Source organism: Fistularia commersonii, chromosome 2, assembly GCF_037954325.1.
Source record: "Fistularia commersonii isolate RoL2024-O1a breed Wild chromosome 2, RoL_Fcom_v1.0, whole genome shotgun sequence".
NCBI classification, from domain to species: domain Eukaryota; kingdom Metazoa; phylum Chordata; class Actinopteri; order Syngnathiformes; family Fistulariidae; genus Fistularia; species Fistularia commersonii.
In genome coordinates this window covers 11,416,304-11,444,009 of record NC_141285.1, presented here as the reverse complement: position 1 = coordinate 11,444,009, position 27,706 = coordinate 11,416,304, and the positions used below count along the sequence as shown (strand labels likewise).

Here is a 27,706-nt window from a genome sequence, read left to right as displayed (position 1 = left end):
CTTGAGTAATAACTGTCTTGCTATAACATATTTGCTTTGTTTTGTTTTGTTTTTTATTCTAGACACATTTTATATCGCCAACATTTTGGCACAACGAAGCAGGAAATCCAGTCAGACCAAACGCAGCTGACTTATGTCAAGTGCTGGCTTTATCAAAATCAATAATATACATTTCTATGTATCTGTTTGGGTTAGATATACAGATTTGAGGTCTGCTTACTTTCTAACATTTTTCAGATAATTTCAGTAGTCATTGATTGTGAGCTATTATTCATTATACAATTGTTACAAAGATAAGCTTCACACCTTTTTTTTTTTTTAGGTTTGACCACATTTACTTTCAAGGAAAAAAACAGTTTAGCACATTATTTTGTATTGCCATCTTTTATTGCACTTTATAAGCAGATGTTGTACAGTAGCTGTGCAGACAAGTTTTTTTTTTTTTTTTTCCATTTTTGTTCTTTTCTTCTCAGTGTGACACAACAACCATAGCAGGACTGGGACATGCCTATCCAAAATGAACTTACTCCTATGGTCACAACTGAACACAGTCACAATTAGTTTTGTTTTTCATCCATCCATCCATCGTCTGCCGCTTATCCTGCACTCAGGGCCGCAGGGGATACTAGAGCCTATCCCAGCTGTCATCGAGTGCGAGGCAGGGTACACCCTGGACATGTTGTCAGCCAATCACAGGGCCACATATATACAGACACTGTATATATACAGTGTCTATACAGTGTCAGTATATCACTCAATCATTCGGGACAAGCAAACGCTTGTCAGAATCGAACCAGGCTCTAACCACTGCGCCACCGTGTCTCCTTAGTTTTGTTTTTATCAAAAGAAAAATAAAAAAAGAAAGGAAAAAAAAAAACTCAGATGATTTGATCAAGAACGCAACAGGTTTGACAAATATCTACAAGAATACAGCAGGGAAGCAGAATATCTATCGATCAGCGAGATGAACAACACGGTCCCTGTGTGGTTTACACAGCAGGCATATAAAATGAATTTTTTAATTCTCTGAATTTCCCACAATTATATACATCGACAAAACATTTTTTTTCCATTCTCTCGCTCATGCAATTATCTGTGGTCATAGTTTAAATTGTTTTATCTATGCAGTGTCTGGTGCTCTTTTACAGGATATCATTCTCTCGAATTAGGAGGCGACATCAACAGGAGTGGGTAAACAGTCTTCTCCCTCAGTGGCTGTCATGGCAATATCAAGCATTCCACTCTATCTCTATCTCTCTCTGTCTCTCTCTCTCTCCCATACTCACACGCACCCGCACACAAACACGCACACACGCACACACACACACACACACACACACACACACACACGCACCCTAATAATATTCAACTTTTTTGAAAACTTTAAACCAGACCTAGATACAATACACTGGCACATCAAAATTTACAAAGTTATCAAGAGGAGGCCATTCCCTTGGATCTGAACACACAGAGTCAGTAGGTAATAAGGTATTCAAAACCGAAGACATTTCAGTCTTAAATGCTGCTGAGTCTTTGGAAGAGAAGAATATATTATATTTCTGTCTTTATTTCTTGCAGGCTTAATTTTGACCTGGTTGATGTGTGGCTGCTAACTCTTTCCCATCTTGGCAATCAGCTCATCACAGATCTTTGTCAGCTCCTCAATCTCTTTGTTCTGGAAAAACAATAATGAATATGACTTCTGTTTATTTAAAGAAAAAAAATCACTGGCACAACATCAAAAGGCCTTTTTTTCTTAGTATTGTGACAGACCTTCTGTTCCAACGTGCGCTCCAGAGATTCCACCTTCATCTGTTCTTTCCTTACACTGGCCTGGTACGCTGCCTGCTCCTGTTTGGCCTTTGCTCGCACTTGAGCTATCTCTGTGTTGGCCCTGGAGACGGACAAGTAAAGAAGGAAATCACACCTATACAACCATACAGATTTTTTGACTATGTTGAGACACAATGTTGAAAGGAGATGGTTTGACACACCTGCATCGATTCAAGATTCTCATTACTAATGTACATACTTTCTGATTAACATGCAATACTGAGTCTTGAGTCATTGTGTCGTTATTAAATGTAGTGTTTTGTTCTAGGGAAGATGAACAAGTGACTCACCGATCAAGTTTCTCCTCTGCATGAATTTTCAGGGCTTGATAGCGTTGCTCCTCCTTACGGACTCTGGAAAGGTACTCCTGAGCACATTTCTTCAACACGTCTTCATTCTGCACACAAAGAAAATGCTTAAATTACTCACCACAAGAGTTGTAAAGATGACTTACATGGCCAGCTATATTGCAATTATCCATAAGTTCTGAATATTTCTTCACCTTACGAAAACCCTCCAGCACATCTTTCATCTTCTCATAACGTCGGAAGAGATCAGCAAGAGATTTTTCTACGGAGTTGAGGTCAGCTAAGGCTTGGTCCTTTTCCAAGATCAACTGCTGAATGGTGTGGTGGGAGAGAGACTTCTCTTTCTGGTCATCCTCTGACAAACACACAGAGGCAGCATGACTCAGATAATAATTCTACAAAATAAAAAGTCAAGGGCAATGGGATCATACTGTTTTTGTTGAACACTTAGAATTTGAGAGTGAGTTTAAGTATTAATTCTTCGCCACATGACACTTTAGTAATGGTTTAAGCTTTATCAGTGATAGGCTAATGAAGCATGCAAACAAAAAACAGAACAATGGGAAATTTACCATTGGACTACAGAGACAGAAATAGTAACCGGGTTGATTTGAGTGGCTTTTACACCCTTTAGTATCAAATCACACAGCTCTGCCAAGACATCACCATTCACAGGATTCCCTTTCCTTTCCTGTCACCAGCTTAGATGGCTAACTTGCTTATCTCACTAATTCTACATGAATGACTTCCACAATTAAGTACAGAACCACAACAAAACAAAGTGTAGTCAGATGGTTTGAGAGGACATCCTATAAATTTTTTATTTCCAAGGTTTGACAATTTCATAAAGGGCATCTCCAGAGAAAAAGCTAAAAGTGGTTAACCCCCCAAAAGTATAAGAAACAATGTCTCAACATACAGGACAAGACTCAAAACAACAGGCAAATGTCACTCAAAATGGGGAAGAGTGAGCACGCCCGCTCCCCTGTCTGATAGACTGGTGGAGAAATGTGAGTTGACACGAACAAGTGAAGGACAAGTGCACGATACTCACCTGGCATGCCTGTCAGGGTTATCAAAGAAAGGGGCAAAGATGAGAGCAGAACAGAAAAAAAGGGACCGTGTTAAATCAAGCTGGGAGGGCAAGGCATGTGAAAGAGCCGAGTGTTAGACTCAAGCAGAGACAGGTCATTCTTTTTTGTGTGCTTTAATGAGAATACAAAATGAAACAACATAGCAGCAAAATCCATTTTCTGTCATGTCCAGATGTTACAGAGACGATGTAAGTGAGAACAAAATTAGTGCAGCGAGTGGACCTTTAGGGGCAACTACATAAGTACAAGGGTGAGTATGTGAAAAAGTGAGCACCGCTCCCTTCTGATGCAGCAGAATTAATTTCTCTCAAGTGAAGCAGGGCAAAAAGAACATATCAATGCTTGTATGGATGAATAAAGACTCCTAAAACCAGTGGTAATGGATTTAGTTTTAGACTCTGTTGATTATACTCCAGTTTGCAAATAAAAACAAGAATCATTAAAATAAAAGTATATTGAAAAAGGGGTTTGGTTTCACAGCGTGGTTCTCTGTAACCACTGAAAACCTTTTTTTAACTCACCTATCATCTGTGCAATCGTCTTCTCATACTCAGCTACAATTCTCCTATGAAAGACAAAATTTGCATTTTAGTCTCTGCACTTCATGTTTCTCATGCAAATGGGGTTTGTGTTTGCAAACCAGACTGTCTTTTCAAGGAAATTTGAATTAAAAAGATGTCATTAAAAACACGGTTGACATTCAGAGGGGAACAGGCTGGTGACTCTTGCCTATTTCTCTCTTATAAAAGACAACTCTAACAGTTCAGTGTTTCTGTGTCAATATGAGGCCTGGTTTAGGGAAAAGCAGGTTGACAGAGGTAAGAGGATTGATTAGCCATGCCTCCCCTTAGCCTCTTAGCCCCTCCTTAGCCTAAAACCAATCAGTCAAATGAATTAAGCCCTTCCTTATCCATACTAACTGGTGGCCAGCTGGACACACACACTGCCTACTTACAGGGAGCAAGGTTTTAGTGCTGCGTGTTCACCTACCTCCCCAAGCCTCTGCATAAAAAAAAGATTGTGCATTTGTGCCTGTAAATATTTGGTTACTTAATTAATCATAGCATTCTACCAATTTTAAACAGCTGGGTGTTGTACTCAATATATTAATCAAAATATACCTAATAGGCCAAAGTAGCTCCTCACACTCTGAAGCTTTTGTATTTATCAACCAATCTTAACTTTCCATCATTGCTAATTTATTGGTGCAGGGGATATGTACCGCTTTAACTGGCTTTAGTTAAGTTTTTTGAATGACAGTTTCAGGCAGGTAAACCATTTAAAAGGTTAAATGGTGATAATAGGTGGAGTAAGTAAACAAAATATTTAGCTTTGTGATATTACTGTTTTACAGAAGTTGTGGGCTGTGTTGGCTGTGTTCAGCACAAACTAAGGGAGACTCATGACCCCCCTATCATGCCCAATAGTTGAGTGGTACAAATATAAATACAAATATTTTTAACTTTAGTTGTGAATGACTTCATTTTCAAACATTTTAGTAAAAATCTTGTACTGATTTTCAGAGAATATTTTTAATGATTTTATTAAATTTGTTGCTGATTCAGAATTTCTGTCTGATTTGGATGTTGATTTTTCAGTAACATTTTTTGGTAATGTCTCAACAATTTAAATTCTTTTCTTTGGGTTTGTCTGTGTTTTTTCAAATTGAAAAAATGCAAATACTAAAATTGTAACATTTATAAGTATATTAGTATGATAAGATCATTGTGTATGTGTGTGTGTGTGTGTGTGTGTGTGTGTGTGTGTGTGTGTGTGTGTGGTCTTACTGCATCTCCACCACTTCTTGTCTACTGTCCTCATACTTCCTCTGCCACTCCAGCACCTCCTTCTCTTTAGTTACAATCTAAAGATGGCAACATGTTATTAATCAATGCAAACGTGTGTCTTTTTTTATTGACCAACACAAAGGCCACACAACACCACAATATGTCTGACTTACAGAATAAAAGATATATTTGCATACCTCTTCTCTTGCAATTCCAAGTGAGTGGTCTAGATCTTTAGGAAGATGGGGACTCTCCCCGTCTATGTAATTGTTAGTGGTTCTGGCATAAAGTGAGCTCTTGGACACAAGGCTCTCTACTGGCGATGTCACGTCTCTGTGCTGCTTCCAGGAACCAAATGAGAGGAGTGAGAGGAAAGACAACATAATATCCAGAATGACACCATTACCCTTGGACTCACAAACAACATCTGTAACAGGATTCCTGAACCAAACCGCAAGGCAGTACCATAGTATATCAAAATGTACCAACAGAAAAATCAATATGTAAATGCAGTGGGCGAATGATGCTCTGAAGACAGCTGACAAATGATTGGATGGAATAGTCTTCATAGCCTTCAAGTGATTGGCTGGTGCTTCCCCCCTGCTGAGTGGCTGCGACCACCAACTTATTTTGGCTTATTTGTGATTGGATCCAAGCAGGGCAAAGAGGGATGAGGGCAGCAAAACTGCATCATATACAGTGGGAAGAACAAGTATTTGATACACTGCTAATTTTTCACCTTTTCCCACTTACAAAGCATATAGAGGTCTGTAATTTTTATCCTAACTACTCTTCAACTGTGAGAGATGGAATCTAAAACAAAAATCCAGAAAATCACATTGTACGATTTATAAATAATCAATTTGCTTTTTATTGCATGACATCCGATAAGAATTCCGGCTCTCACAGACCTATTAGTTCTTCTTTAAGATGTCCTCCTGTTTTCCACTCATCACCTGTATTAACTACACCAGTTTGAACTCCTTACCTGAATAAAAGACATTTGTCCACACACACAAACAAACTCCAACTTCTCCACAATGGCCAAGACCAGAGAGCTGTGTAAAGACATCAGGGATAAAATTGTAGACCTGCACAAGGCTGAGATGGGCTAGGGGACAATACGCAAGCAGCTTGGTGAGAAGGCACATACTGTTGGCACAATTATTAGCAAATGGAAGAGGTTCAAGATGAGCCAAAATCCCCGCCGCAGTGTGTGCAAACCTGGCCAACAACGGTTTCTGTACCAAATATGAAGTTATGTTTTCCTGATGTATCAAATACTCATGTCATACAATAAAAAGCAAATGAATTACATAAATCATACAATGGAATTTTCAGGATTTTTGTTTTAAATTCTGTCACTCTTGGTTGAAGAGTACCGATGATAAAAATTACAGACCTCTTCATTCTTTGTAAGTGGGAAAAGCTGAAAAATCAACAGTGTATCAAATACTTGTTCTCCCCACTGTATGTGATAGGAGGGAGAGAATTAGCAGACTGGGTAGCATGGGACATACTGTTAGTCTTATGAAAATGCACGCTGCAATACAAAGAACTTATCTTGCCCAAGTGCTGATTATTCGTTAAGTAACACAAGTACAAGACATTACAAATAGTTTGAGCCAAAAAACAGTAAACGGTGAGATGATACAAACCAGATCATAAAATGATCCTATTGCTAACTATGACAAAAGATCCAATACCAACTCCCATACCAGCACTGGTTTAAAAATGCACAAATCTCTTTGTTCTAAGATACCTTTGACCCTCAAAAAATCAGTTAGTTCAGTGAAAGATTTAGCTGTCCAAGCTCAGACAGATTACGAGGGGATTTGATGAAAACGTAAGGGCACACAGGGGAAGGATGACCGATTCCAACAAATACACAGGAAAGAGAGTGAAGTGTTTGGTCTGGTTGATGCATTCACTTCATTATTCCAATGGAGATAAGGATTCGAGTCCTTATAATGTCACGTTTGTCCAACCATAGACTTCAGCTTTAAGCGAAATTGGATTTATAGACTTGAAATAGAACAGCTTTATAAAAGAAAGGAAAAAAACTAAACTATCAAATGTCATATGATTAATATATCACAAATTACCATAAACCTTATGAGACCAAAGAAATCATTAATGTAGAATTATGGTTAATATAGTGTCTTTGTCCCATTTAACATAAAAACACCATAAGACAAATTGAATAAATAGAAACGAGGCATGAATAACACTGACGAAGAAGGAGGAGCAAGAGTTTGAACGAGACTAAATCAAATGGAAAAATACTGTGTAAAGCACCCTTGGTTTATTTGTCACAAACTAGAAAAAAAAAGAAGTTATTCCAGGTCTACAACTACAGAAACATGCTCCAAGGAAGGAAACAGCAAATAAAAGAGAAGAGACAGCTATGCTAGCATGTGTGTACTCAAAGAAAACTAAAAGGGATAACTATTTATCTTGCAGTATGCAATGAAGACATTTGAAAGTGACAGTCAACGTGAAAACCTCATAAGCATTGTTTTATTTCAACACCTGCAGATAAATAGAGCCAATCTAATGAAAGGAACTCCATAAACTAGTTCTAACACTGCAGTGACTTCACTCTATTTGGGGATCATTGGGTCAGAGAACTAAGGGATATGATGTTCGTCTTACTTTGAGTAAGGGTGAACCATTAATGTTCCATCGCCGAGTGCTGGGTTTCTTTAGACGCAACTGTGAAATGTGTGGGAACACTACATGAGACATGGATAAAGGGCCACGAACCACCTGCGGAATTTTCCACCGAGCTTTAACTGAAGCTCCAAAAGTGACCGTCTTCTGTCAGACAAGTAAATGCTGTCTTATTCATGGGCTGCTTCAGCACAAAAACTGCATCTGAAAAAAAAGGGCTTTACCTTGAAATTCTAGACCTGAAAGTAACACTTTCCAGATATGACTGTTAGTGATTTTAGTTTCTGTGGAGGACTAAATCACAAAACAATGAATGTGACTGGGATTTGGCATAATTTCCAAATCAACAGATACATCTGGGACAGGGATGCTCACTGACGCCCTAAGCTGCTGCTATTCTCTATTGTATGAAACTCCCAGTCACATTTATGGTCATGTAAGCCTCTAATGAACAGGCAACATGCATGTTGCCCAACATGCATAATAAAGGCGAGACACTGAGAAAGCACAGCACTCCGTTCCTCAGGGGTCAACATGTAGGATTTGCTGCTTGTAGGGGCCAGGGCCAGACAGATTAAGCCATGTTAGAAATTTTGAATGAGGTGACTGGATAGGTGACGGCTGACAATGTGGTGGTGCGGCCACCATGTTTGTAAGGCCATGGGTTCAAAGGGAAGGGATAGGCAGGCTGAGAACTACTCATGCATCCACGCACCTTTGCACACACCTGCTTGTCTGAAATCATTCAGTCAAAATGCATCCTCTCTTTTGAGAGCTCACAATCGCACACACACTCATACAACAGGTGCAGGCTGAAACAGCGCAGTACCTGGGGGCTTACAGTGGAGAGGGAGGGGCACTGGGAGATGTTTTTGGCTACTTGCAGAGCCTCTATCCTCAGGGCAGCAAGCACCAGCTCCTCCTGGGCCGCACAAACGGGGGGAGTTGGGACAGGGGATGGGGACAATATATGTTGGGATGGGGTTTGCGGCCCAAGGATGAGAGAGCAGAGGAAAAGTATATGTAAACTTGAGTTGATTACACACAATTGCTGCTTCCTAGATTCACTCACCATCAATCTATTCCACAAAATAAGCGTAAAATCAGCACCTAACACAAGAGGACTGATAATGAAAGAAACCAATAGGCCCGATTTACCATTCAGACTTGTCCCATCAAAATCACAAATCAGGGTACCTGACACAAAGCCAGGGACGTTTATCAAAACAGGCCATGTGTGGTTTGTCAACAAACCTGTAGTTTTTGGGCGAACGCGGTGGGGTTGGTCTCAGCGAGGTCAGGCTCCAGGTACTGCACAGGGTCATCACATTCAGACAGCCTGTCTAACAGGGGTTTGGTCAAGGCTGGAACAGGGGCCTCCACTGGGCCCTGGCTAGGGGGCTATGGGGGCACCAGGAGGAGTAAGGAGAGGGCAGGGAGGAGGGAAGGGTAAGCATGGCTAGGTGAGGGAATGCTGAATGGCAGTATTGGGAGCTCAGTTACAGAGTTCAAGCTAAATTTAGTTGGGCTGTCAGGCCATTTGTTATCAGATGAGAATATGAGAATTAAATTGAACCAATTATGTAATAATGGAATACAATAATGATGGCAAAAAGCACATAAAACAATAATGATAAAAAATGTACATAATGACGTAGCTACATGCTTTGACTGTGTTTATCACCCCTTAACAGGTATCCTTGTTTGACTCACCTGCTCGTCCCTCTCTATGCTTTGTGTTCGACTTAGTGCCTCACTTTCTCTCTTTCTGCCTTTTTCCCCAGCAGAGCCCTCTGGACCAGGCCGGGAGCTCAAAACCGGTGTCTTCATGCCCGCTGTTATCTGGGCCTCCATCTCCTCAAAACTCCTTTGGGTAAGGCAGGTAATAAGGGCAAGATTGTATTATATTTAAGATCAAATATACAAATCCTGGATACAATATGAACATCAATAATGCACATGAAAATAGTATAGTAGAATGTATTTTACCCTGTGCAGGGGGAGGTGGGCTCAGATCCACGCACACATGTGTTCTTGGTAAAACCATCAGATACTGAGTCCAACTTTAGGTAAAGCGATGGCTTCTTCACTGGCAGTGGCTACAAGTATAATTTGAGGGTTTGTTATTGATCATTTGTGCGTTTAAATTACATACACACACACACACCAACATCTTTTGATACTTACAGGTGAAGCAGTCCCAATTTTCTCCATGTATTCAATTTCATAATCTTGCAATGACATAGAGAGAGATAAAAAGATTTAGATGCTGAAAAAGATTTATAAAAACATACAATAGAGTGTTTAGTTTGGGAGTGATGGGCTCAAATACTGATACAGGACTTATGATCTCTCTTTCAACTCTAACACAGACAGGTTGAGCCTAACAGTCACTTTTCTCTAGGTCAAAGAGCAGCAGAGAACTGTGATAGCTGACAGGCTTATTATGGTGTTATTTGTACAACAATACTATGGATAATACTATATATAATTTTGAACTTCCTTTGAGAGCAGCCGGCCTGTTGAGTGATTCGATCTCTAGTTTGTTGATCACTTGTATCTGAGGAAATACATAGAGTAAGACAGCGAGCCTCACCTGAAGTTTGAAGAGGGAGACTGCTCTCATTCACAAACGATGTAAGATCAGATGGTTGTGGGAAATCTTGTTGGTCTAAGCTCAAATCTACATCTGTATCATGCAAGGTCGTCCATTTGTGACTGGTGGAAGAGGCTAGCTTCTCTTCATCTGTGGCGTGGTCATCTTGTTGATGAAGGGATGAAGGTTCATCTGCAGAATCCTGTAACACCATATGAGAGTTAGGAAAGACTTTTATGAAGTCCACACACACATAGTCCAAACAGTCGGATATGTACGGATATGAAAATGCAATGGGTACCTGGGACGGGTCTGACAACGATGATTTCTTTGGTGACCTCTTCACTCTGAAAGTGTTACTAACACAAATAAACAAATTATCAATATCAACAGCCAATACTTTAGGAGAGATATCTCATAGACCACCCTCGACACTATATAATCTGTACGCTATAGTTGCTATTTCAAATATGTGTATTACTTGACAAAGGAACATTTCATGTGTAACAATGCAACAAACTGTGGCCTACATCTGGCTGAAATGGATACACATTGAAATGATTTCATTTTATGGCCAGGAGAAGTGATGAAAGAAATATATAATCTAAATATATGAATCTTGTGATAATTTGTAACAAAATGTATAAATAACATATATCCAAAATTAGAAAATATTTGTTCAGGTAGAACATTAGTTGAGTAGAAGGACATTGATATATCAAATGATTTGGAAGGTTATTACTTTGGTTTGCTTTGGTTATTGCATAAGCATTAATATACATATGATTATTTATGCCAACTAGAGAATATTAACACACTGATGATTCATGATGACAACATGTTCGGGTAGTTTTATTTTGCTGCTACTGGCTATCAATGAACACAAGGGGGCGCTCCTTGTTTGTCACACACTGATTCTGGACAGGTTGGCTAGTATGTTACAGGAATACTGTACTTGGTATTCTAAAACTTAAATAAACAAAGAAATTAAGTTAATTAGAACCTGCTACCAACAAGAAACTGATTATTATGAAGACAAAGGCAGTAATGCCAAGAATGTTAATAAAATGCTACCGTAGAGTGTTGGGTTTAAGCTTGTACTTTTTGATTGCAAAACAATTCCTGTTTTTTTATTTCTATTTTAACATTATTTTGTAATGTATTTAGAGGGTATATTTGTCTTACTTACACGAAGAAAAACATATGATGCCGTCATGTACAAGCAATACAGTGAAAATGTTAAGATTGAGCCAGTAAAGTTTTAAAAGGAACTTAATGCATACAATGCATGATGTGTTTCATTTTATTCTTCCTATGAGTATAATAATTTCACAGCCTTGTGTTTTTTGATCCATGGTGAGATAAAAATATGTCTGTTATGTTTCTGTTAATAGAAAAAGGGAAGGACAGCCAACAAGGTAACATGCTGGTTTGCAAGGAGCCACATGAAATTAAGGGTCTAAAATTATACATTTGCTTTGTCCCTGTACTTACAACAGACAACATAGAGAGGACACACCCCTGGACTTCCTGTGACATATGAGAATACACAGATACAGGTGACAGAGAGACAGACAGAGGATGCTGGCATAATAAACAGGCAAGTCACATTCAAAGACAGACATACCAAGAAATCCCACAGACACAGACATTCCAACACGTCTACAGTGGAATCTAAATTACTCTGCAACGCCTTCATGAACTTACGATTTTAGAGGAGTTTTCTTCTTCTTTGAAGGTTTGTTCTGATTTTGGTCTTCCAGATCCGCAATGTTATCATTGTCATTTTCAACATTACAGTCATTCGATGATAATTCAAAGGAAGAAGAGGCCTTAGGAGGTAAGTTAGCCAGCTTATTACAGGACTTGAAAGGGTCAATAGAGTCATTGAAATTATTTGGGTCAAAGTTATAAGGTCTGGGTAGTTTGGGAGAATTGGCAATGCCTTTTTTAGTAGAAAATGGGTTAAAATTTGGATCATCCCACTTATCTGGTTCAAAGTTATAAGATCCTTGTGGGACAAAGATTTCATCCTCATTGCTGTTGAGGACGGCTGGAGAGTTGTCGTCCAGCTGCTCGGCCTGTGCTGGCGGTGCCTTCTTCAGCCCCAGCTTTGGCTTCCTCAGAGGCATTTTGGCACCTGGCTTTTTGCCTACTTTCTTAGGTGGGGGAGAGCCTGGGTGTGCTGTCTCACTGTTCTCTTCAGAGTAGTCAAACTCTAGCCTTACTGACTGACGTTTAGGTAATATAGGTTGCTCCTCTGGATTGGTTATTGGCTCTTCAGGGGTTGCTGGGGGAGTGGTTGAATGTTGTTTCACAGCAGGTACGAGCAGACGGTCTGGTGGGGTAGCAGAGGGGGCACATAGGGGACTTTTGCGACCCAGGACAGGGGAGTTGGCAATTTTACTACCACCCGTGTTGAAAGGGTCAATGTTCTCAAAATTATCTGGATCCCATTTGTAGGCGGCGGTAGGAGGGAAGTCGTCTTTGCCTGTTGGACTTCCACGAAGAGGCACCTCCTCTTGGCATAAGGTTAAGTCTGAGACAACAATATTCTCCTCTTGGCTGGTATGATTAGACTCCTCGGGCAGTGGAGGAGGAGTCTCTACACGAATCTTTGTAGTTCTGCGAAGGGTACCTCCAGGGCTTGGGGTTGAAGATCCTCCCAGTGCTTCTTCCTGAGTCTGGATAGGGTTGGCTGTCGGAGGTTTTGATCGCTTACTGATTTCTGGGGTGCTGCTGGATGATGTTGACCTAGTGCTCTCTGGGTTGGAGTTCTGTCTGAGCAGAGGTTTCTTCTTCACTGATCCAGGACGGACCTTCTTGGGTCGACGGAGGGTTCCTGGTGCGCTCTCAGTGCCTATGCTGAAGGATTCAGAATGTGTACGAAAACCTTTTGATGGTCCATCCAACAGACTAGAACTATCTAGTTCTTCTCCTTGTAGGCTGACGGAACGAGTAAGAGGATGACCTGGTAACTCTGGAGAAAACAGTTCAAAGTTGTATGTGCCGCTGGCTGCAATGGGCTTGTTTTCGTCAAAAACGATGCCTTGGGAAGATTGGGCTGGATCAGATGCAGGATCACCAACTGAGATGTCTGCTGTTTCAACAGATGGAGAGAGAAGGCAGACATGCTTATCTTATCTACAGCTACAGGAAAAAAAAAATCCGACAGTTAGATCTGTTGTAGCTCATTTTAAATATCAATCGAGTTGTAAGGTCAAAGTACACATGGGGCAGGTGTACTGAGGACAGTATGGCAATAATTTTGCAGGTGTATTTTGACTTGTTCAGATGAATATCCGAAAGGTAAGTAAGACACTGACGGACTGCTGTGAAAAATAACAACATGACTAAAAGAGCTAGATCGATCTCTTAAAGATATGTCGACACCTTATCTACTTAGATTGGAAAAACTTGTCATCAGCGTAAGCAGGACTGATGTAGTTCTACTTTATTCCAGTAGATGGTGCAACGAGACTTTATTCTTTTCTCTATCTCACAAGTTCTAAATTGGGTATATAAGCGTCATACTGTACCAGAGCTCTGTACACATTTGTGAATAATTCTCTTACAGTACCTTCAAAATCAGGCTTCAAAGGTTGGATTTGGGTGTTCGTAGGAGAAACAGTCTTTACTGGAGTTGTGGATTCAGGGGTTTCAAATGTTCCATCGGAGTCTGAGCTCCTATGAAAAACAAATATAAGAGCACACTCAGTCAATGCTGTTTCTGGATGATTCTATTATTTGAACTAATAACTCATAGTAGGTTTTCTGACAGTGACATCACAGAACAGTAATAGGGAAATGGCCTGTAAGGTACTATACTAAAAATACAAACGTGGTTAGTAATTTGGATTTTGCATAAATAAAATGGGTTCCAGTTTTGGCTCACATGTTGAATGAACACATCAAATTAATATGTGAAAAACTGTGTTGACAAAAGCCAAAAGCATCCGCGCTATGAAATAAATCATGGGATACTGAAGGGAAAACGGATTCAGGCATGGACAATTTACAGATGCTGCAAGATACTAATTGCCCACAAACCAAATACACCATAAACTGCCTATTCAATAGATGCACAATATATACTGTATGTAGGATGTTTGATGTATGTACAAAGAAAGCATGAAAAATGACCTGACTCTCAGATTCCATGCTCTGATGAACGCCAGCAAATAATCTGACTGCATGATTATCCCATCCTGTCTCACCTCTGTCTGACTGGCTCCCCAGCTGTCTTGATCATGTTGTCATGACGCAAGCTCCAGGAGAGGCGCCGGAGGAGCCCCAAAGCTGGATCAGTATCTGGACTGTCTGCTGCCCCTCCCAGCAGTGTATCCCAGCCCCAGCGAGCCCACTGCAGTGGAGACAGAGCCTGCCACGCACTGACTGCCATGGCTGCCTGCAGACTACACCTTCCGCACCACAATGCCGCACACACAGGTAAACGCCCACAGCTTCTTACACAGATCTGTTCAACAGATTATTTGAGTCTAACCTTCCTTTCTTTTTCTTCTCTTGTACAGCACTATTTTTCCAATTTGCTGTGGTTATCCTCTGTAGCCATCCGTCTCCTCTACTCCCCCCAGCAGAAAAAGATGTCTGCTAATATAAATGAGACAGGCTGCAGGAGACCACCACCAGCATACTGTATAGGCTAGCGGTGTTTGCCTTTGGGTCACTGTCTCTCTCTCCTGCTCTCTCTTTCCCTTCACTCAGCATTCCCCTGTCTTTTTAAACCCCTCCCTCTCTCTTTTTCTCTTAGACCTCCAAGTGGTACCCATACAGAAGAAAAGTCCTTCCATTGCCAACAAAAATCAAATGCACGAAAAGAGCTACTGCTGCTGTTTAAGAGCCTCATCAACTTTTACCAAAGTTTAAGCCACTATTTAGGCGTAAATATATCTAATTTCTCCAAGGGGTACTTGGGTAGATTATTAAAATCACTGCGTAAGAAATGGGAATTACTGACAAATATAAACAGGTCACAACTTTATTCAAAGTCTAGGCAGACTGATGACCAGATCCTGACTGAAATGGTGCATAAAGTGAATTTATTTTATTTTACAGAAAAAAAGCATTTTGAATTTTATTTTATTTTATTTTATTTTATTTTATTTTAAGATGTATACATTTAACTTGAGCCTTAAACCTTTTATCATCAATCACCCAGAAGGAAGCTAAATCCTTAATCTCTGTGAAGGATAAGACTAGTTTGCCTGGAGATCTATTTGGATCCACTTTGGAAGCAGGATCCTAATGTCAGATGGTAAGACAGACTGTGACACAAACAGCTCTGAGAATGCATTCACTAAGAAAATAACATCCACCACCAAGGCGCACATAGTATCAGAAAAGCAAAGTGTAAGAATTATAAACAAAATAATCAAGAAATCTATTTTGGGATATTTTTCAGCAGCCCACATTTTTAATTTTACTCTCAGCTTTTTTCAGCAGCAATGAAAATGAATACTGAATCATCAAATTACATAGTATTTGGGCTAATTACTCAGTTTATGTCCTTGCAGATCACATTTTTCATGAATCTGCAGGGACGGTGTTGCCATGGTAACAGGAGGTTGCAACACCATATGTCCCAATGTGGTGATAAAAACGTGGCTAGGTTCATCTGGGCTTCCTAGCCAACACAGATTTGTGAAATGCATTATTTGATGAAAACAAAATAAAAGCATTTGGCTTATGCTACATTTATTTATCTTAAAATTCTTACAATGTAAATAAAATAACAACATGGTGAGGGGTGGTTAAAATAAATGGCGGCTTTGAATTTACAAGATAAATAAAGATATCTTTTATTTTATTTAAGTCACATCCTTTGTTTTATCCCTCCCTGATAGCAGACAAAACATGGAAAGAGAAAAGGCAATGGGTGGGTGAGCAGGATATCAGTGTAAAGCAGCATAAAACAACTAAAACAGCAGCAGATATTAGCAGCCTCTACAGCCCTAACAGGCTGACATGTCTGTCTGCCCAGAGACAGAACCTCCGCAGTTCTAGAAATGCGGTACTTCAAACCACTTAATGAGTCTCCACTTCCAGCTATATCCAAGTCATCTTGTTAAAAAAGCTTTTGCAGTGCTGGAAGGAAAACAGTTTTAAGGGAAACTGAGTCAGATCACGCTGTGTTCCAGCATCTCCCATCTGTACTTTTAATATGCATTAAATATAAAATATGCTGTTACATATATCAACCTGATTGATGCCAAGGCGCTGTTAGGAAGCTGTTCAAACCAAACGAAGAGAAGGTTGAATGAATGGATGAATGGTTCCCTGCAACTGATTTCTAAGCAGCAGTGTGATTAGCTGATTTGCTGCACTGGGGTCCAAATGATGTCTGTCAAAAATCTCTAAATAACAGTATATCTTTTATTAATCCCTCGTGGGGAAATTCGTTCTCTGCAGTTAACCCATCATGGATGAACCATGGGCAGTAGGCTACCATCCATCATTTGGTTTATTTGTGGCTCCTGCTAACAAGTTGGCTTGAAATCAACTAAATAAAGGAAAACATTACCAGCTTCATCATGCATGCATGACTGAGGCAATTTGAAGATGGATAAATTACCATATATCTCTTAAAATCTTGTTTTGAAAAATATTGACAGTCATAGATGTGGAAAAGTATGAATTAAGTCAGTTACAGCGCAGGAGGTAGCACAATCATCTTTGGAACTGATTTGATTTCCAGCTCCTCCTAGTGTGTTGAAGTGTTGTTGAGCAAGACGCTGAACCCCTAAACACTCCCCTGGCACTGGTCGACGGCATGTCTACTGCTCATGGTTCATGCATGATGGTTTAATTGCAGAGAACGACTTTCCCCACGGAGATTAATAAAGAATAAATTCTTATTATAAATAAATACTGCAGATATGTAAATGCAGGATAAATGACCTGCCTTTTTTGAGTTACCAATATCTGTTGCAAGTTATTCAGTAAATACAGCTTGATGTATGTGATGTAGCCAAGAGAGGGAGCTCCTGTACCATCAACCTGCTTATGAATAAAGGCATCTATAAAATCAAAATATCGTTGGTACCTGCTGCTGGACGAGAGCCTCGTCATTTCCTCCATATATGCAATGGGTGAGGGGAGAGAAACTTGTACAAGTTTTGTAATAAGAAGGGGGATAACCAGTTCTCCATTATGCTGAAAACAACCTTAGACAAGTCAATATCCTGATGTATTACTGTGCACTTGATGCTTGTGAGAAACACATCTGACCTTTAAAAAGATATTCACAAAGAGCAGCAGCATCTTAGCCAGGTATCCCGGAGCCCTAGAAACACACTGTCAAAACAAAGGAACCTCAAGGTTGTCAAATCAAATAGTCTAATGCCCTGTTCATTTTAAGCTAAAACTGTGTTTAGACACATGGCACCTAAAAACAAGTCATAGCGAATAGCGGTGGCAAAAATGGGGGTTAAAATTAGCTAATAATTTGATGGTCAGACCAGATACCGTTCATCCAGATCAGGCGTGATGAAGTCTACTCTTTAGCCATGTTTTGTAAACATGAAGAAACACCGAACTGCTTACTGAGCAATATAGAAAAAGGAGCCAAGTCTTCGCCACCGGTTTTTCTAAAATATGTTTTAAGTTGAAAGTTGATTTCTATAAAACATTGACTCCTACAATACACACATCCATTTCCCCAACCCCATCTCTACAGGTCCTTGTTCCCCTGTGCAGCAACGTGTCTGAGATATAAATAAAACATAGCAAAGTGGAGCACTCTTGCTACGTCTCTCGTCTTCTCAGCCTTAGCTCCATCATCCACTCAGTTATTTTCCTCCAACCTCGCACGTGTTCAGCTTGAACATCACAAGCTCCTGCTCTCATTGCAGCCGTCGTGTCCCCCTTCACACAGAGAATAAAAAAAACATGCCGGCCTTCCAACAGCATCTTCTGTTCTCTGCCTAATCCTAATCCAGCAATCACTATATATACTCGACATTGGCTTCAGAGCACAGTTGCACATGTGCATGTGCTCCGGTGCCCCTCATCCTTATTTGCATCACAAAAGCAAAAATGATGACATGATCAGTTGTTTATGTTGAAGCACAACACAGACTAAAGAGCTTACAAAGAACTGAGGAATGATGGAGGAATAAAATTTGTCAAGATAAATAAAGGAAACAGATCTCAGAGGTATTTGCTCTAGCTTCTCAAACAGCATGAAATGTCATTAAAAAATATTGCTACCCACAACATTTCTTTGAAAGTTGCTCATGAGGGGTTGGAAAGCACAATGAAAAATCACTCTGCAAAACCAAATCCTTGCATGAAAGTCATACAGTGAATAAAGAAATATTCATGAGAGTTAAACAAAAGCTGTAAAAGCTACTTTAAATAAAGTACATATCCCTACACATGCTGAAAAGCATCCATGTTACCATTCCATGGTAAATCTTTGACATTTTCATTAGAGAAATACCTAAACCTTTGCAGACAGAGCCCTGAGGCCAAACTTACATGTGTTCCTGAGAGGGACAGGGGATTTGTCCTTGCTCCATAGACTCGTTGGCTCCCATCCTCAGTTACCTCTCCCCCCCCCAACTGCTCTCCAGCCACCTTCGACATCCACCTACCCCCCTCTAAAATCTCCTACTTTCTTCGCTGTGATCCTGGCAATAGAGTAGTCTGTGTTAGATGCTCCGTGCACCGGCTTAGGTTCCTGTGCTGCAGTGCAGAGGATGAGGACCCCAACTTGCATTAGGATGAAGAAGTGGATGATTAACAGCTCCTCACATTATGCATCGTATTCCTCATCCTCTTCTAGGGTACAAAATTTGAATATTCCTTGTATGACGTAAAACCGTGCAGCTTCAAGGAAATATCTTGACTGACAAAATGAAAATAAGAGTAACTCAAAACAAAACAAAACAAAACAAAGGATACGGTCCCACTTGTGTGTATGAAGCGACTCCTCTCTGGCTGCTGATATCACTGTGTTGCTGGTTGCCGTGCCTCCTCCCCCATCCATCCTTTATGCCATACCCCCCACCCCCACCCAAGCACCAGCCTACTGTGCCTTTAAGAAGGCAAGCAGCCTTTTCTAGTCCACTATCATGACAATAGAGGGGTGCCAAATAATAGGATCTTCCAAAGGAACATATAAAAAAATATTTAACAAGCACATATTTTTCTCTCTGTGAGCAGTCTCCTTCCTCCATCTTTCAACAATTATCTATTTGATCTTGTCTTTGCAGCGACAAGAGCCCCCTTTTTCACCAAATGCTTTGCATGATGATTTTTTTTTTTGTTTCATCGAAGACAATGGAAGCTTCCAACAGTCAAACGTGGCCAACCGTAGGGATGCCTGGAGTAAACAATACATTCTGAGAAAAAATGAGATCGTATAATTCACTGATTATATTTCATTCAAGCCTAGGTGTGTCACCACATATAAAAGAAACAAAAAAAGCAAAAAAAAAAAAAAAAAAAAAAAGCAAACAAAGTAGCTTAGTTTAGCATACAAGTTTACTGAAATGTATCTTTTCTTCACCTTGCTAATTAGATAACAAAATGCTTCCAGACATATGACTGTCTACATACCTAAAAATGTCTTCTGAATTCTCTTGTCTTGGTTTATCATCTAATTTTCTGGCACTCACATCAGATCTCGAATTGCATCAAAGACTGAAGGACCAATAATGCTATTCTTCAGCTGTCTCTCAAGTTGTCATTTTTAGTCACCGTGTGCGGAAAAACCCAGAGAACATTCCCTGTGGGCCAGAAATAAGAGCAGGAACAGGTTCTTCTGAGTTTCTGTTGATTGTGAAGGAACAAAGGGAAACAATATTTGAAATATGAGGAGAATGAATGTATTGTACACCTATGGGAAAGTGAGGGGATTATTGTTCTCTTGTGCATTGAAATGACAGATTTACAAGTTTCGGTTATCACAAACGTAACTGAATGTAGAAAAAAATATTTAAAAGACAAGAAAGGTATCACTGGAAAGTGTGAACAGCAAATGCAAGTTCATGTCAAACTCAGAAACTGATGATGGGGATAAATGCAGGTCAACATAAAGTCCATTAACGGATTTTCCCAAAGAATATTGACATTATTCTACATTCAGATGGACCTGATAGTTGATGTTTAACAGACAGAGGGGACAAGTAGAAAGCTGTGCAATCAGAGCCCAATCCATAGACCTCTGCAAACCAATCCTATTGATTGCTTCTGCAATCTAGGCCCTCAATCCCATCATTTGGAGCAAAACATACAAACACATGTTCTCATTCTGTATATGTGCTCACAATCTCTGAGCCTTCATGGTCTTTCTTTACAGTTTGCCTTAAATATCTTCCTTAAGAAGGAAGAAATAAAAAATTCATAGAACTCAGGCAGTGGAACATACAGCTACGGCAGCTTTTTCTGAAAGATTTATAACAGCGGTCAAGAGGAATCCGGGTCACTACGATCGTGCTCTATGCAGATACTTTTGTCTGTAACTCAAAGATCAGATTAGGGGGAAGGGGACAGCGGCAAAATTAATGATTGTAGGGGTGTGGAATGACATTTGATGGAGTAGAAATCAGGTCATATATGTAACTAATTTGTATTGTCTCACATACTGACAACAATCATGAAAAACCATAGCAGCAAAACACAAGTGCAGACTGAGTGGGGAATAATTAAGTGCCACATGACATTGCAGAAAACTGACAGCATATAAAATTTAAAAGAAGCGAGTTTATAACAAGGTCGCTGCATAGCAGTCCAAAAAGAAAATATAAGAATTGGAAATCTTTCAGTGAGGTTGTTAATAAAATGACAGTTTTCTGACATAGCTGACAACACTCTGCAACAATTGCCATATTTTGCAAATGTCCCTTTGTTGAACATAGAACGCAATCAAGCACCTCTGCAGATATCAAAAAAGAAAAAAAAAAACAGTCTGATATTTGTCCTGGTGTGCCAAATGCAGATCCATTCCTCTAAGGCTTCACCTCAGCAGGTGCAGATCAGCTAAGGGCATTTTTACAAACAAAAAATCATTCCTGAGTATTTTTTTCATGAAGATGTAATGAGCATGAATTGGTTTTTCAGTTTTCACAGGATTTCTTCTTTGGACATATTTTTGTGATAGTTTGGGTTTTCATGTATTTGTTTAATGCGTTACAAAAATGAATAGATAATAACCATGGTATTTGGAAGCAGCCAAGGGTTGTGGACTTGTGTAAATGGAGGTGAACAAGTTACAGGACAATAAAAGGCCTAAAGGAGAGCAAAAAAAAATCTACAAATGCAAATTTACCTGCATCAAAACAAAAACAACAGAGAGGTTTGGAAGTGAAGCAACTGTCTCTTCAGGGGACTGAAATCAGGCATCAAACACTCTCAGGGCAGAAAAGTGGCTCACAGGTGTAATTGTTGCTGGTTGCAAGCAAAACAACAATGTTTTACCGCCAGAAAAGATGTGGTAGAGAAATGATTCATTCTTAGCTAAAACTGTGTGTTTTTACCGTATTTGCTCCTCAGATTTTATTTCATGTTTTAGATTAAGGATAGAATTAAGTCGGAGTCAATATTCCCTTAATCATAACGTTCATATGAACTGTATGATTCCAATGGTGCCCCTTTCCTTTAAAGTACAGAATTCAAGAAATGTTTATTGAAAATAAGATAACATAGACTGGATTGATCCCACAACGGACACTGCACTTGTATCTTAATTGGATATATAGCAAGATAAACAGCGGCTTGGGTGTCTGTCTGTTTCTCATGAATATAGCAGTGGTGTGCAGCTTCCAGAAAATAAGGGATCAGACACAAGCAGGTAAACATGATGGCTTCACTGTGAATGGAACACACCCTCTGCTGGTTGTCAGCGTCATTGCACTCTGAAAGTGGCTGAGTCATTGTCTTAAAATGATAGATTAAATAAATTACAAAACTGAGAATAAGTGCAAATCAATGTTGAACTTTATCTGTGGTGTAGTGTGTTTGTGTAAAATAATGTGCAGAAATGAAATTCTTTCTGTTCTGGGCTGAACTAATGGTGTTTAGGCATGACTAAAGAGTTACACACAGCTTTAAGGGTAAACAAATCGACCATAATCGAAGAACTCATGGCAGAATCTGCTAATGAAGAATAAGTGTGGTGAGTAACTGCTCTGTTTAATCCTTTAATGTTGAAAAAAAATCCCTGTTTAAACATGTTTCCCCTCATGCTCTTTTTTATATGGACCATTGACAAGCCAAAATTACACGGAATATATTTGTTTCCATAACCACTGATTCAAACATTGGCAAATCCCATTTCCTTCAGGGGTAAAACATGCTGGGTTGCTGACCAAGCAGTTGCTATGGATTTTAGATATTAACAGTGAGGGATGCCCTTGAGGCCTAATGGTTCATGGGGCTAACCATGATCTGCTTCACTTTTAATCTGACAGTGGACATTTTTTGCATATCATTTCTATTTTCTCTCTCTGTCACTCCATATCATCTCCACACTGATGAAGTTGTGATAATTGCAGTACATACAGCTTTGAAAAATCATAACATAATAAGGGTTTAGTTATGGGTCATGGTTCGATTTGCAGCATCCAAATGAAAAACAGGAATGCAAATTGGATGGCAACTGAGAGACTATTATCCATCCTTGCAGAGCTGATCGAATTAATTATTCACTTTTGTGGTGCAAATTTAGCAAAAGCTTAACAGCCATCAACAAGCGATACACCCTTTTGAGAAACACCTCCAGGGCAATTTAGCACTATAAGTGGATCTGATGGAAAAATTCTTCTAGGACAGAAGTTGGAGGGATAAAGGCCTGGCTACTCCTCATCAAGGACTAGTGGCCATCCCGTGCAAATCTGAGTTAACGTTCTTAAAGTCATCAAAATAAACAGCTCATACTAAACAAATGAACAAATGAAGATTTTCAGCAATGTTGGTTGGAGTTCATACCTTATAACGGAGTGCGGGAGAGCAGAAGCAGGGCAGGGGTCATCGCTCTGGAGAACGGAAATGGGGGATGCAGGAGCCGTAGCAGAAGGAAGGTGAGGGGATGCGGGTGGGATGGGGAGTGCCTCTGGTCTATGCTTCTCCGGGGGTGTGGGAGGAGGAGTGGGGAAATCCACAGTATCGTGCACGTGAGGAAGCAAGGCGGGCGGGACCTGGTGTTTTGGGGAAGTATCGGGGAAGTCAGGGGTACCGTCACCTCTCTCTGCCTGTTCTGTGAGGGGCAGCCTGCAGGGGTAGTGACACAAGAGCATCAACGGCCAAGTAAGACAGTGTTAAAAGCCCTCTTAGAACACATTCTACTTTTCTCTGTTGAAGTGAACCATCAAATGAAGAGAACTCACCTCACAGCAGAGACAGATGATGAATTCTGCTCTGAGACTTCGCCTAAACCTAATAGTGACTTGAAAAACAAAAAGCTTGCCCCAACCATCCTGAAAGCAACTTTGTTTTTAAACCACGGGAAGTTGAAAATGTAGTTTCTCCAATCAGTCTGCTTCCATGATGGTCCATGTTTGTGTGATTTGCTCTAAAGCAGAGCAGCTTGCCTGAGGCTGTCTACCACTGTCATTACTGGCCACCTGGGGGAGTGGATTTGGACCTGATCCAGGCCCGTCTTATCAGGCGTGGTAGGATCCCTAATCGGACATGCAATGGACTGCACTGGGCGCTCGTGCAGCTGTCCCCCACTTGAGGCATGCCTCCTCTAAAAATACTGCAGTAGCCAGCTCGGCAAAATAGGCATGAACAATGTCTCCATCAACTTCAAAATATTTGGAATACTAAAGCATCAGGTATTCACTTTCCAAATGTCCTTTCCAGCTCATTTCAGACCGAAAATGAAGGCCTCTTTCATTCTCTCACTCTCTTGCCAGTAAAAACCAGAACTTAATAACATTAAATGCGGGTCGTAGCACTCTCTCTAATGTTTACAGCTCGTTTCCTATAACACCGTTTTAAAAACAATCGAATCCTCCGATCTCCCTGTATACGATTTTTATTAAAGCCTATTCCTCTCATTAAAAGTTATGAGTCACCTAAATCAGCAGTCCCATTTACACATATGTTGGCACCTATGAACAGTCGGCTTGGCATGTGCAGCCTGGAAATAGAAACAACACAGTCTGAGCAAACTCTCACAGGATCCATGGCTGTTTCCAAAGAGGGACAAAACAGCTATGGACCTCATAGAAAAATAAATCAAGCAAATATTACGCCGGACCCTGGGAAGGTGGAGAGTATTTTGTGGTTCACATCCTTTTGTGTGTAGATGAAATCAGCTGAGCTTAGCTGCAGGACTTTTTCTGACTCGGCTCAGATTCAATAAGAAAAAATGGGGATGCAAAAAGTTGGAGGAAGCACAGTTACTCATTTCTGCAACACTCCTCATTATGTTGACTTTTGGATGGTCACAATTTTTTTGCTGATTTATAATCAGAGCTGATTTTCTGTGACCAATCCATAAATATCAAGACAAATTTCCTTATTTATTTACATTTGATGTCATGGTGGCAGGTATGCACATATGAGTTCTCACATCTCATGTCTCATCTTCATACTACAGATGGAGGAGTTATTGCACAGCTGGAAATGAAATATCCACCCGGACAGAATATTTAATGACTAACAGAGAGCTGTAAATAAAAACATCTGAAAAAAGGACCATTGGGAAGATGGGAGGACCAGTTCAGTCCTGCTTCCATGAGCTCCCTTATATAACCACACACATTCTGGAAAGTAGGAAGCTAATAGTACAAAAAAAAAATAAAAATAAATGTAAAATAATGTTCTGCTGATGGTCTAATGTTTTAGAAAACATGATTAAAAGGTTTGATGTCAATAGGTTGAAAAGATGAATAAATGAAAAAGGCATTAGATTATCGTCCTGCGTTTATATATAGACTTGCCATGGCAACTAGTCTATTGACAGTTTAGTCCCACTTCCCTTTTTACTTTCAGCACATGGATGAAAAATAAACTGCATGGTGGGTGGTTTAGATATTTTGGACAGACATTTTTTTTTTATCATAGATGTATGTAATTTTTGAAAAAATAAATACATTTCAGGATTTTATATAATGAAGATTCAGTAGGTAATCATTAGTTTTGTTACAAGTCAGTTAGCAACCAGAATTCACCTTCAGCAGGGCAGTGGAGCAAACGTCCTGTAACCCACAACATTTTTCAACTGTACATAAAATATTTGATACTTGGTAGTTGTGTTACTTTCTTCTGTCACATCCTCTCCTCTAGCCATCAATTTATCCCTCTCCTCTACCCATCTGTTGAGGTCAAGTCGAGTTAGAGCGTAATTAGCAGTAGTTACCTACACGCCATCTGCTGCATCCACCTGGAGCTGTTTAAACACTCGCACAAACAGGCACGCACACACACACACACACACACACACACACACACACACACAGGGGGATAGAGAGAGAGAGAGAGAGAGAGAGAGAGAGAGAGAGAGAGAGAGAGAGAGAGAGGGGAAGAAAACAGGGCAGCCACATCTTATCAACTCACCCAGATTTCAGCAATGGAGTTATCTGTCACATAAATTCAGGGCTTACTAACTGATGGCAACGGCTTCTGGTGAATACCACATCCACTCCAAAACACCAGAGCTACTATGCCGTATGTCCTGGTCCTTCTGCCCTCCCCTCCCTCCTCTCTCCATGACTGGGACTGACTCGATCACACACACACACAAACCAGCACATGCTCAAGTGTTTCTCTGAACTCTGGCTTTTGTTCCACTCTGTGTCTGGTCTGTGCAAATGACTTCAGTGAGGCCGAGTGCACGGGCAGTATTCCTCCCACCATGAGCTTCAGTCCACACAGCTACACGGGCCTGACAGAAAGAACAGCCACTGGGGCGGGGATAAATACAAAAGTATGTATACAGTCGCGCACTCGCTCTCTCTCTCTCTGTCTCTTTCTCTCTCTCTCTCTCTCTGTCTCACACACACACACACACACACACACACACACACAGATGGGTTGATGCTTTCCCATGTGTATACACCGACAATAGAAGAAGTAATATTGTCACTGCTCTGCTCTTCTCGGAAACAGCCATATAGGATGCGACATGTGTTGCGACTGACAAGCAACAAGTGCTACTCTGGCATGTCAGATGGCTCCAGGGCCTGAAGTTCATAAGAGAGAATGACAGACGACTGGAAAAGTAAAAAGATCGATGGCCCTGTGAGCCAAAAAGTTTTTCCTTTACATGAATGAGAAGTATGCAAAGGATTAAGTGGACTTTACAAGGGTACATATCCATTTTAAAAGTGTGACAAAGCCAATGTCTGCCTGAAATACAATTTGGAAAAAAAAAGTTTTCCACAGTGATGCTGAAGTCTTAAAAGTTAATTAAAAAAGGGACTTGATGTTTGATTTTGCGGTGGACATCCAAACAACCACAGTACCATTTTAATTCATCTTTAATGCTACATTCAATTAGGTCTTATCAGAGAATGATTCTTAATTCAGTCTTGACTTAATTTGAGACAAAGAAGATCTTCTTGCCAGCAGCCTTATAGAATATGGATCCTAGAAGGTTCATTCACACTGGTAAAGTTGGTTTTCACTTGAAACTAGTAGAAATTAAGCTATTAAGGCCGTATCACAGGGGATTTTTTTTTTATTTTGTTGACATAATCATAATGTGATCATGGCAACATAATCAATAACTGCCGTGATTGTGCACAAAAAACCTTTCAGTTACACTCGTTAGACATTTTTAGAGGCTGATAATAAACTGACCCAATACTTGTGTAAAGACACTCACCCACTGTCCTGTAGCTCCTCAGCTGGATGCTGGTCCGTCTGCGCTGCTACTCCAGCTGGAACCCCCAACTGCTCTTCAGGTGAGCTTTCGGCTGCTTTCTCTTCTCCTTCCCCAGTCAGCAGCTTGCTGACTGTCTTTTCTGTCTGATGATCAATTTGATTTGCTGTCTTTTCTTCGTCTTGTAGCCCTTGATTCCTCGGCTCCTGGGACTCGATGTCGTTCTTGTTTGAGTCTAAAGCGTCGTCAATGTGTTTTGTTGCATGAAGGGAATCATCTGGAGGTGCGTCAATGACCAGATCTTTTTTGGGTTCTGAAAGCTCTTGTGGGAGCGCCTTCTCTTCTGGCTTAGTTAATTCTATTAGCTCTACAGTTGTCTTCTGAACTGATTCATAGACCTTATCAGTCTGTTCCGAGGTTTCAGGAAGCTCCTCTGACTTCTTCGCAAGATCTAGGTTTGAGATCTCTGTTGTTTTATCAAACTCAAGGATGTTGTGCTGTAGAAGAGGAACTGATTTTTTTTCAGTAGAGGTGAGAAACTCAAGTTGAGGACAGTCCAGTGATGGGAGGGGTCTGCAGAAAGAATACAAGTAAAAAATGAGTAAGGAAAAACATGTAGT

At 40.2% G+C, this 27,706-nt stretch overlaps 1 protein-coding gene across 17 annotated transcripts in view; it reads right to left on the bottom strand.

Moving 5' to 3' along the window:
- Positions 1-365: 365 nt before the first annotated feature.
- The window catches only part of tacc2 (transforming, acidic coiled-coil containing protein 2), a 44,788-nt gene continuing 17,447 nt past the window's right edge, over positions 366-27,706 (bottom strand). For 5 of the 17 annotated variants that reach the window (XM_086167226.1, XM_086167192.1, XM_086167299.1 and 2 more), the window contains 19 exons: positions 27,090-27,659; positions 23,243-23,524; positions 13,872-13,978; positions 11,999-13,391; positions 11,786-11,821; positions 10,593-10,650; positions 10,292-10,493; positions 9,883-9,926; positions 9,685-9,794; positions 9,409-9,562; positions 8,950-9,096; positions 8,525-8,617; positions 5,220-5,360; positions 5,023-5,099; positions 3,757-3,800; positions 2,336-2,496; positions 2,124-2,230; positions 1,774-1,894; positions 366-1,675 (listed from right to left, as the gene is read on the bottom strand). In XM_086167226.1, the coding sequence (XP_086023352.1) occupies positions 1,610-1,675; positions 1,774-1,894; positions 2,124-2,230; positions 2,336-2,496; positions 3,757-3,800; positions 5,023-5,099; positions 5,220-5,360; positions 8,525-8,617; positions 8,950-9,096; positions 9,409-9,562; positions 9,685-9,794; positions 9,883-9,926; positions 10,292-10,493; positions 10,593-10,650; positions 11,786-11,821; positions 11,999-13,391; positions 13,872-13,978; positions 23,243-23,524; positions 27,090-27,659 (3,913 nt within the window). In that variant the 3' untranslated portion in view covers positions 366-1,609. The remainder of the gene's footprint in view (positions 1,676-1,773; positions 1,895-2,123; positions 2,231-2,335; positions 2,497-3,756; positions 3,801-5,022; positions 5,100-5,219; positions 5,361-8,524; positions 8,618-8,949; positions 9,097-9,408; positions 9,563-9,684; positions 9,795-9,882; positions 9,927-10,291; positions 10,494-10,592; positions 10,651-11,785; positions 11,822-11,998; positions 13,392-13,871; positions 13,979-23,242; positions 23,525-27,089; positions 27,660-27,706) is intronic. The other 12 variants (XM_086167200.1, XM_086167307.1, XM_086167232.1 and 9 more) reach the window with 10 other exon arrangements.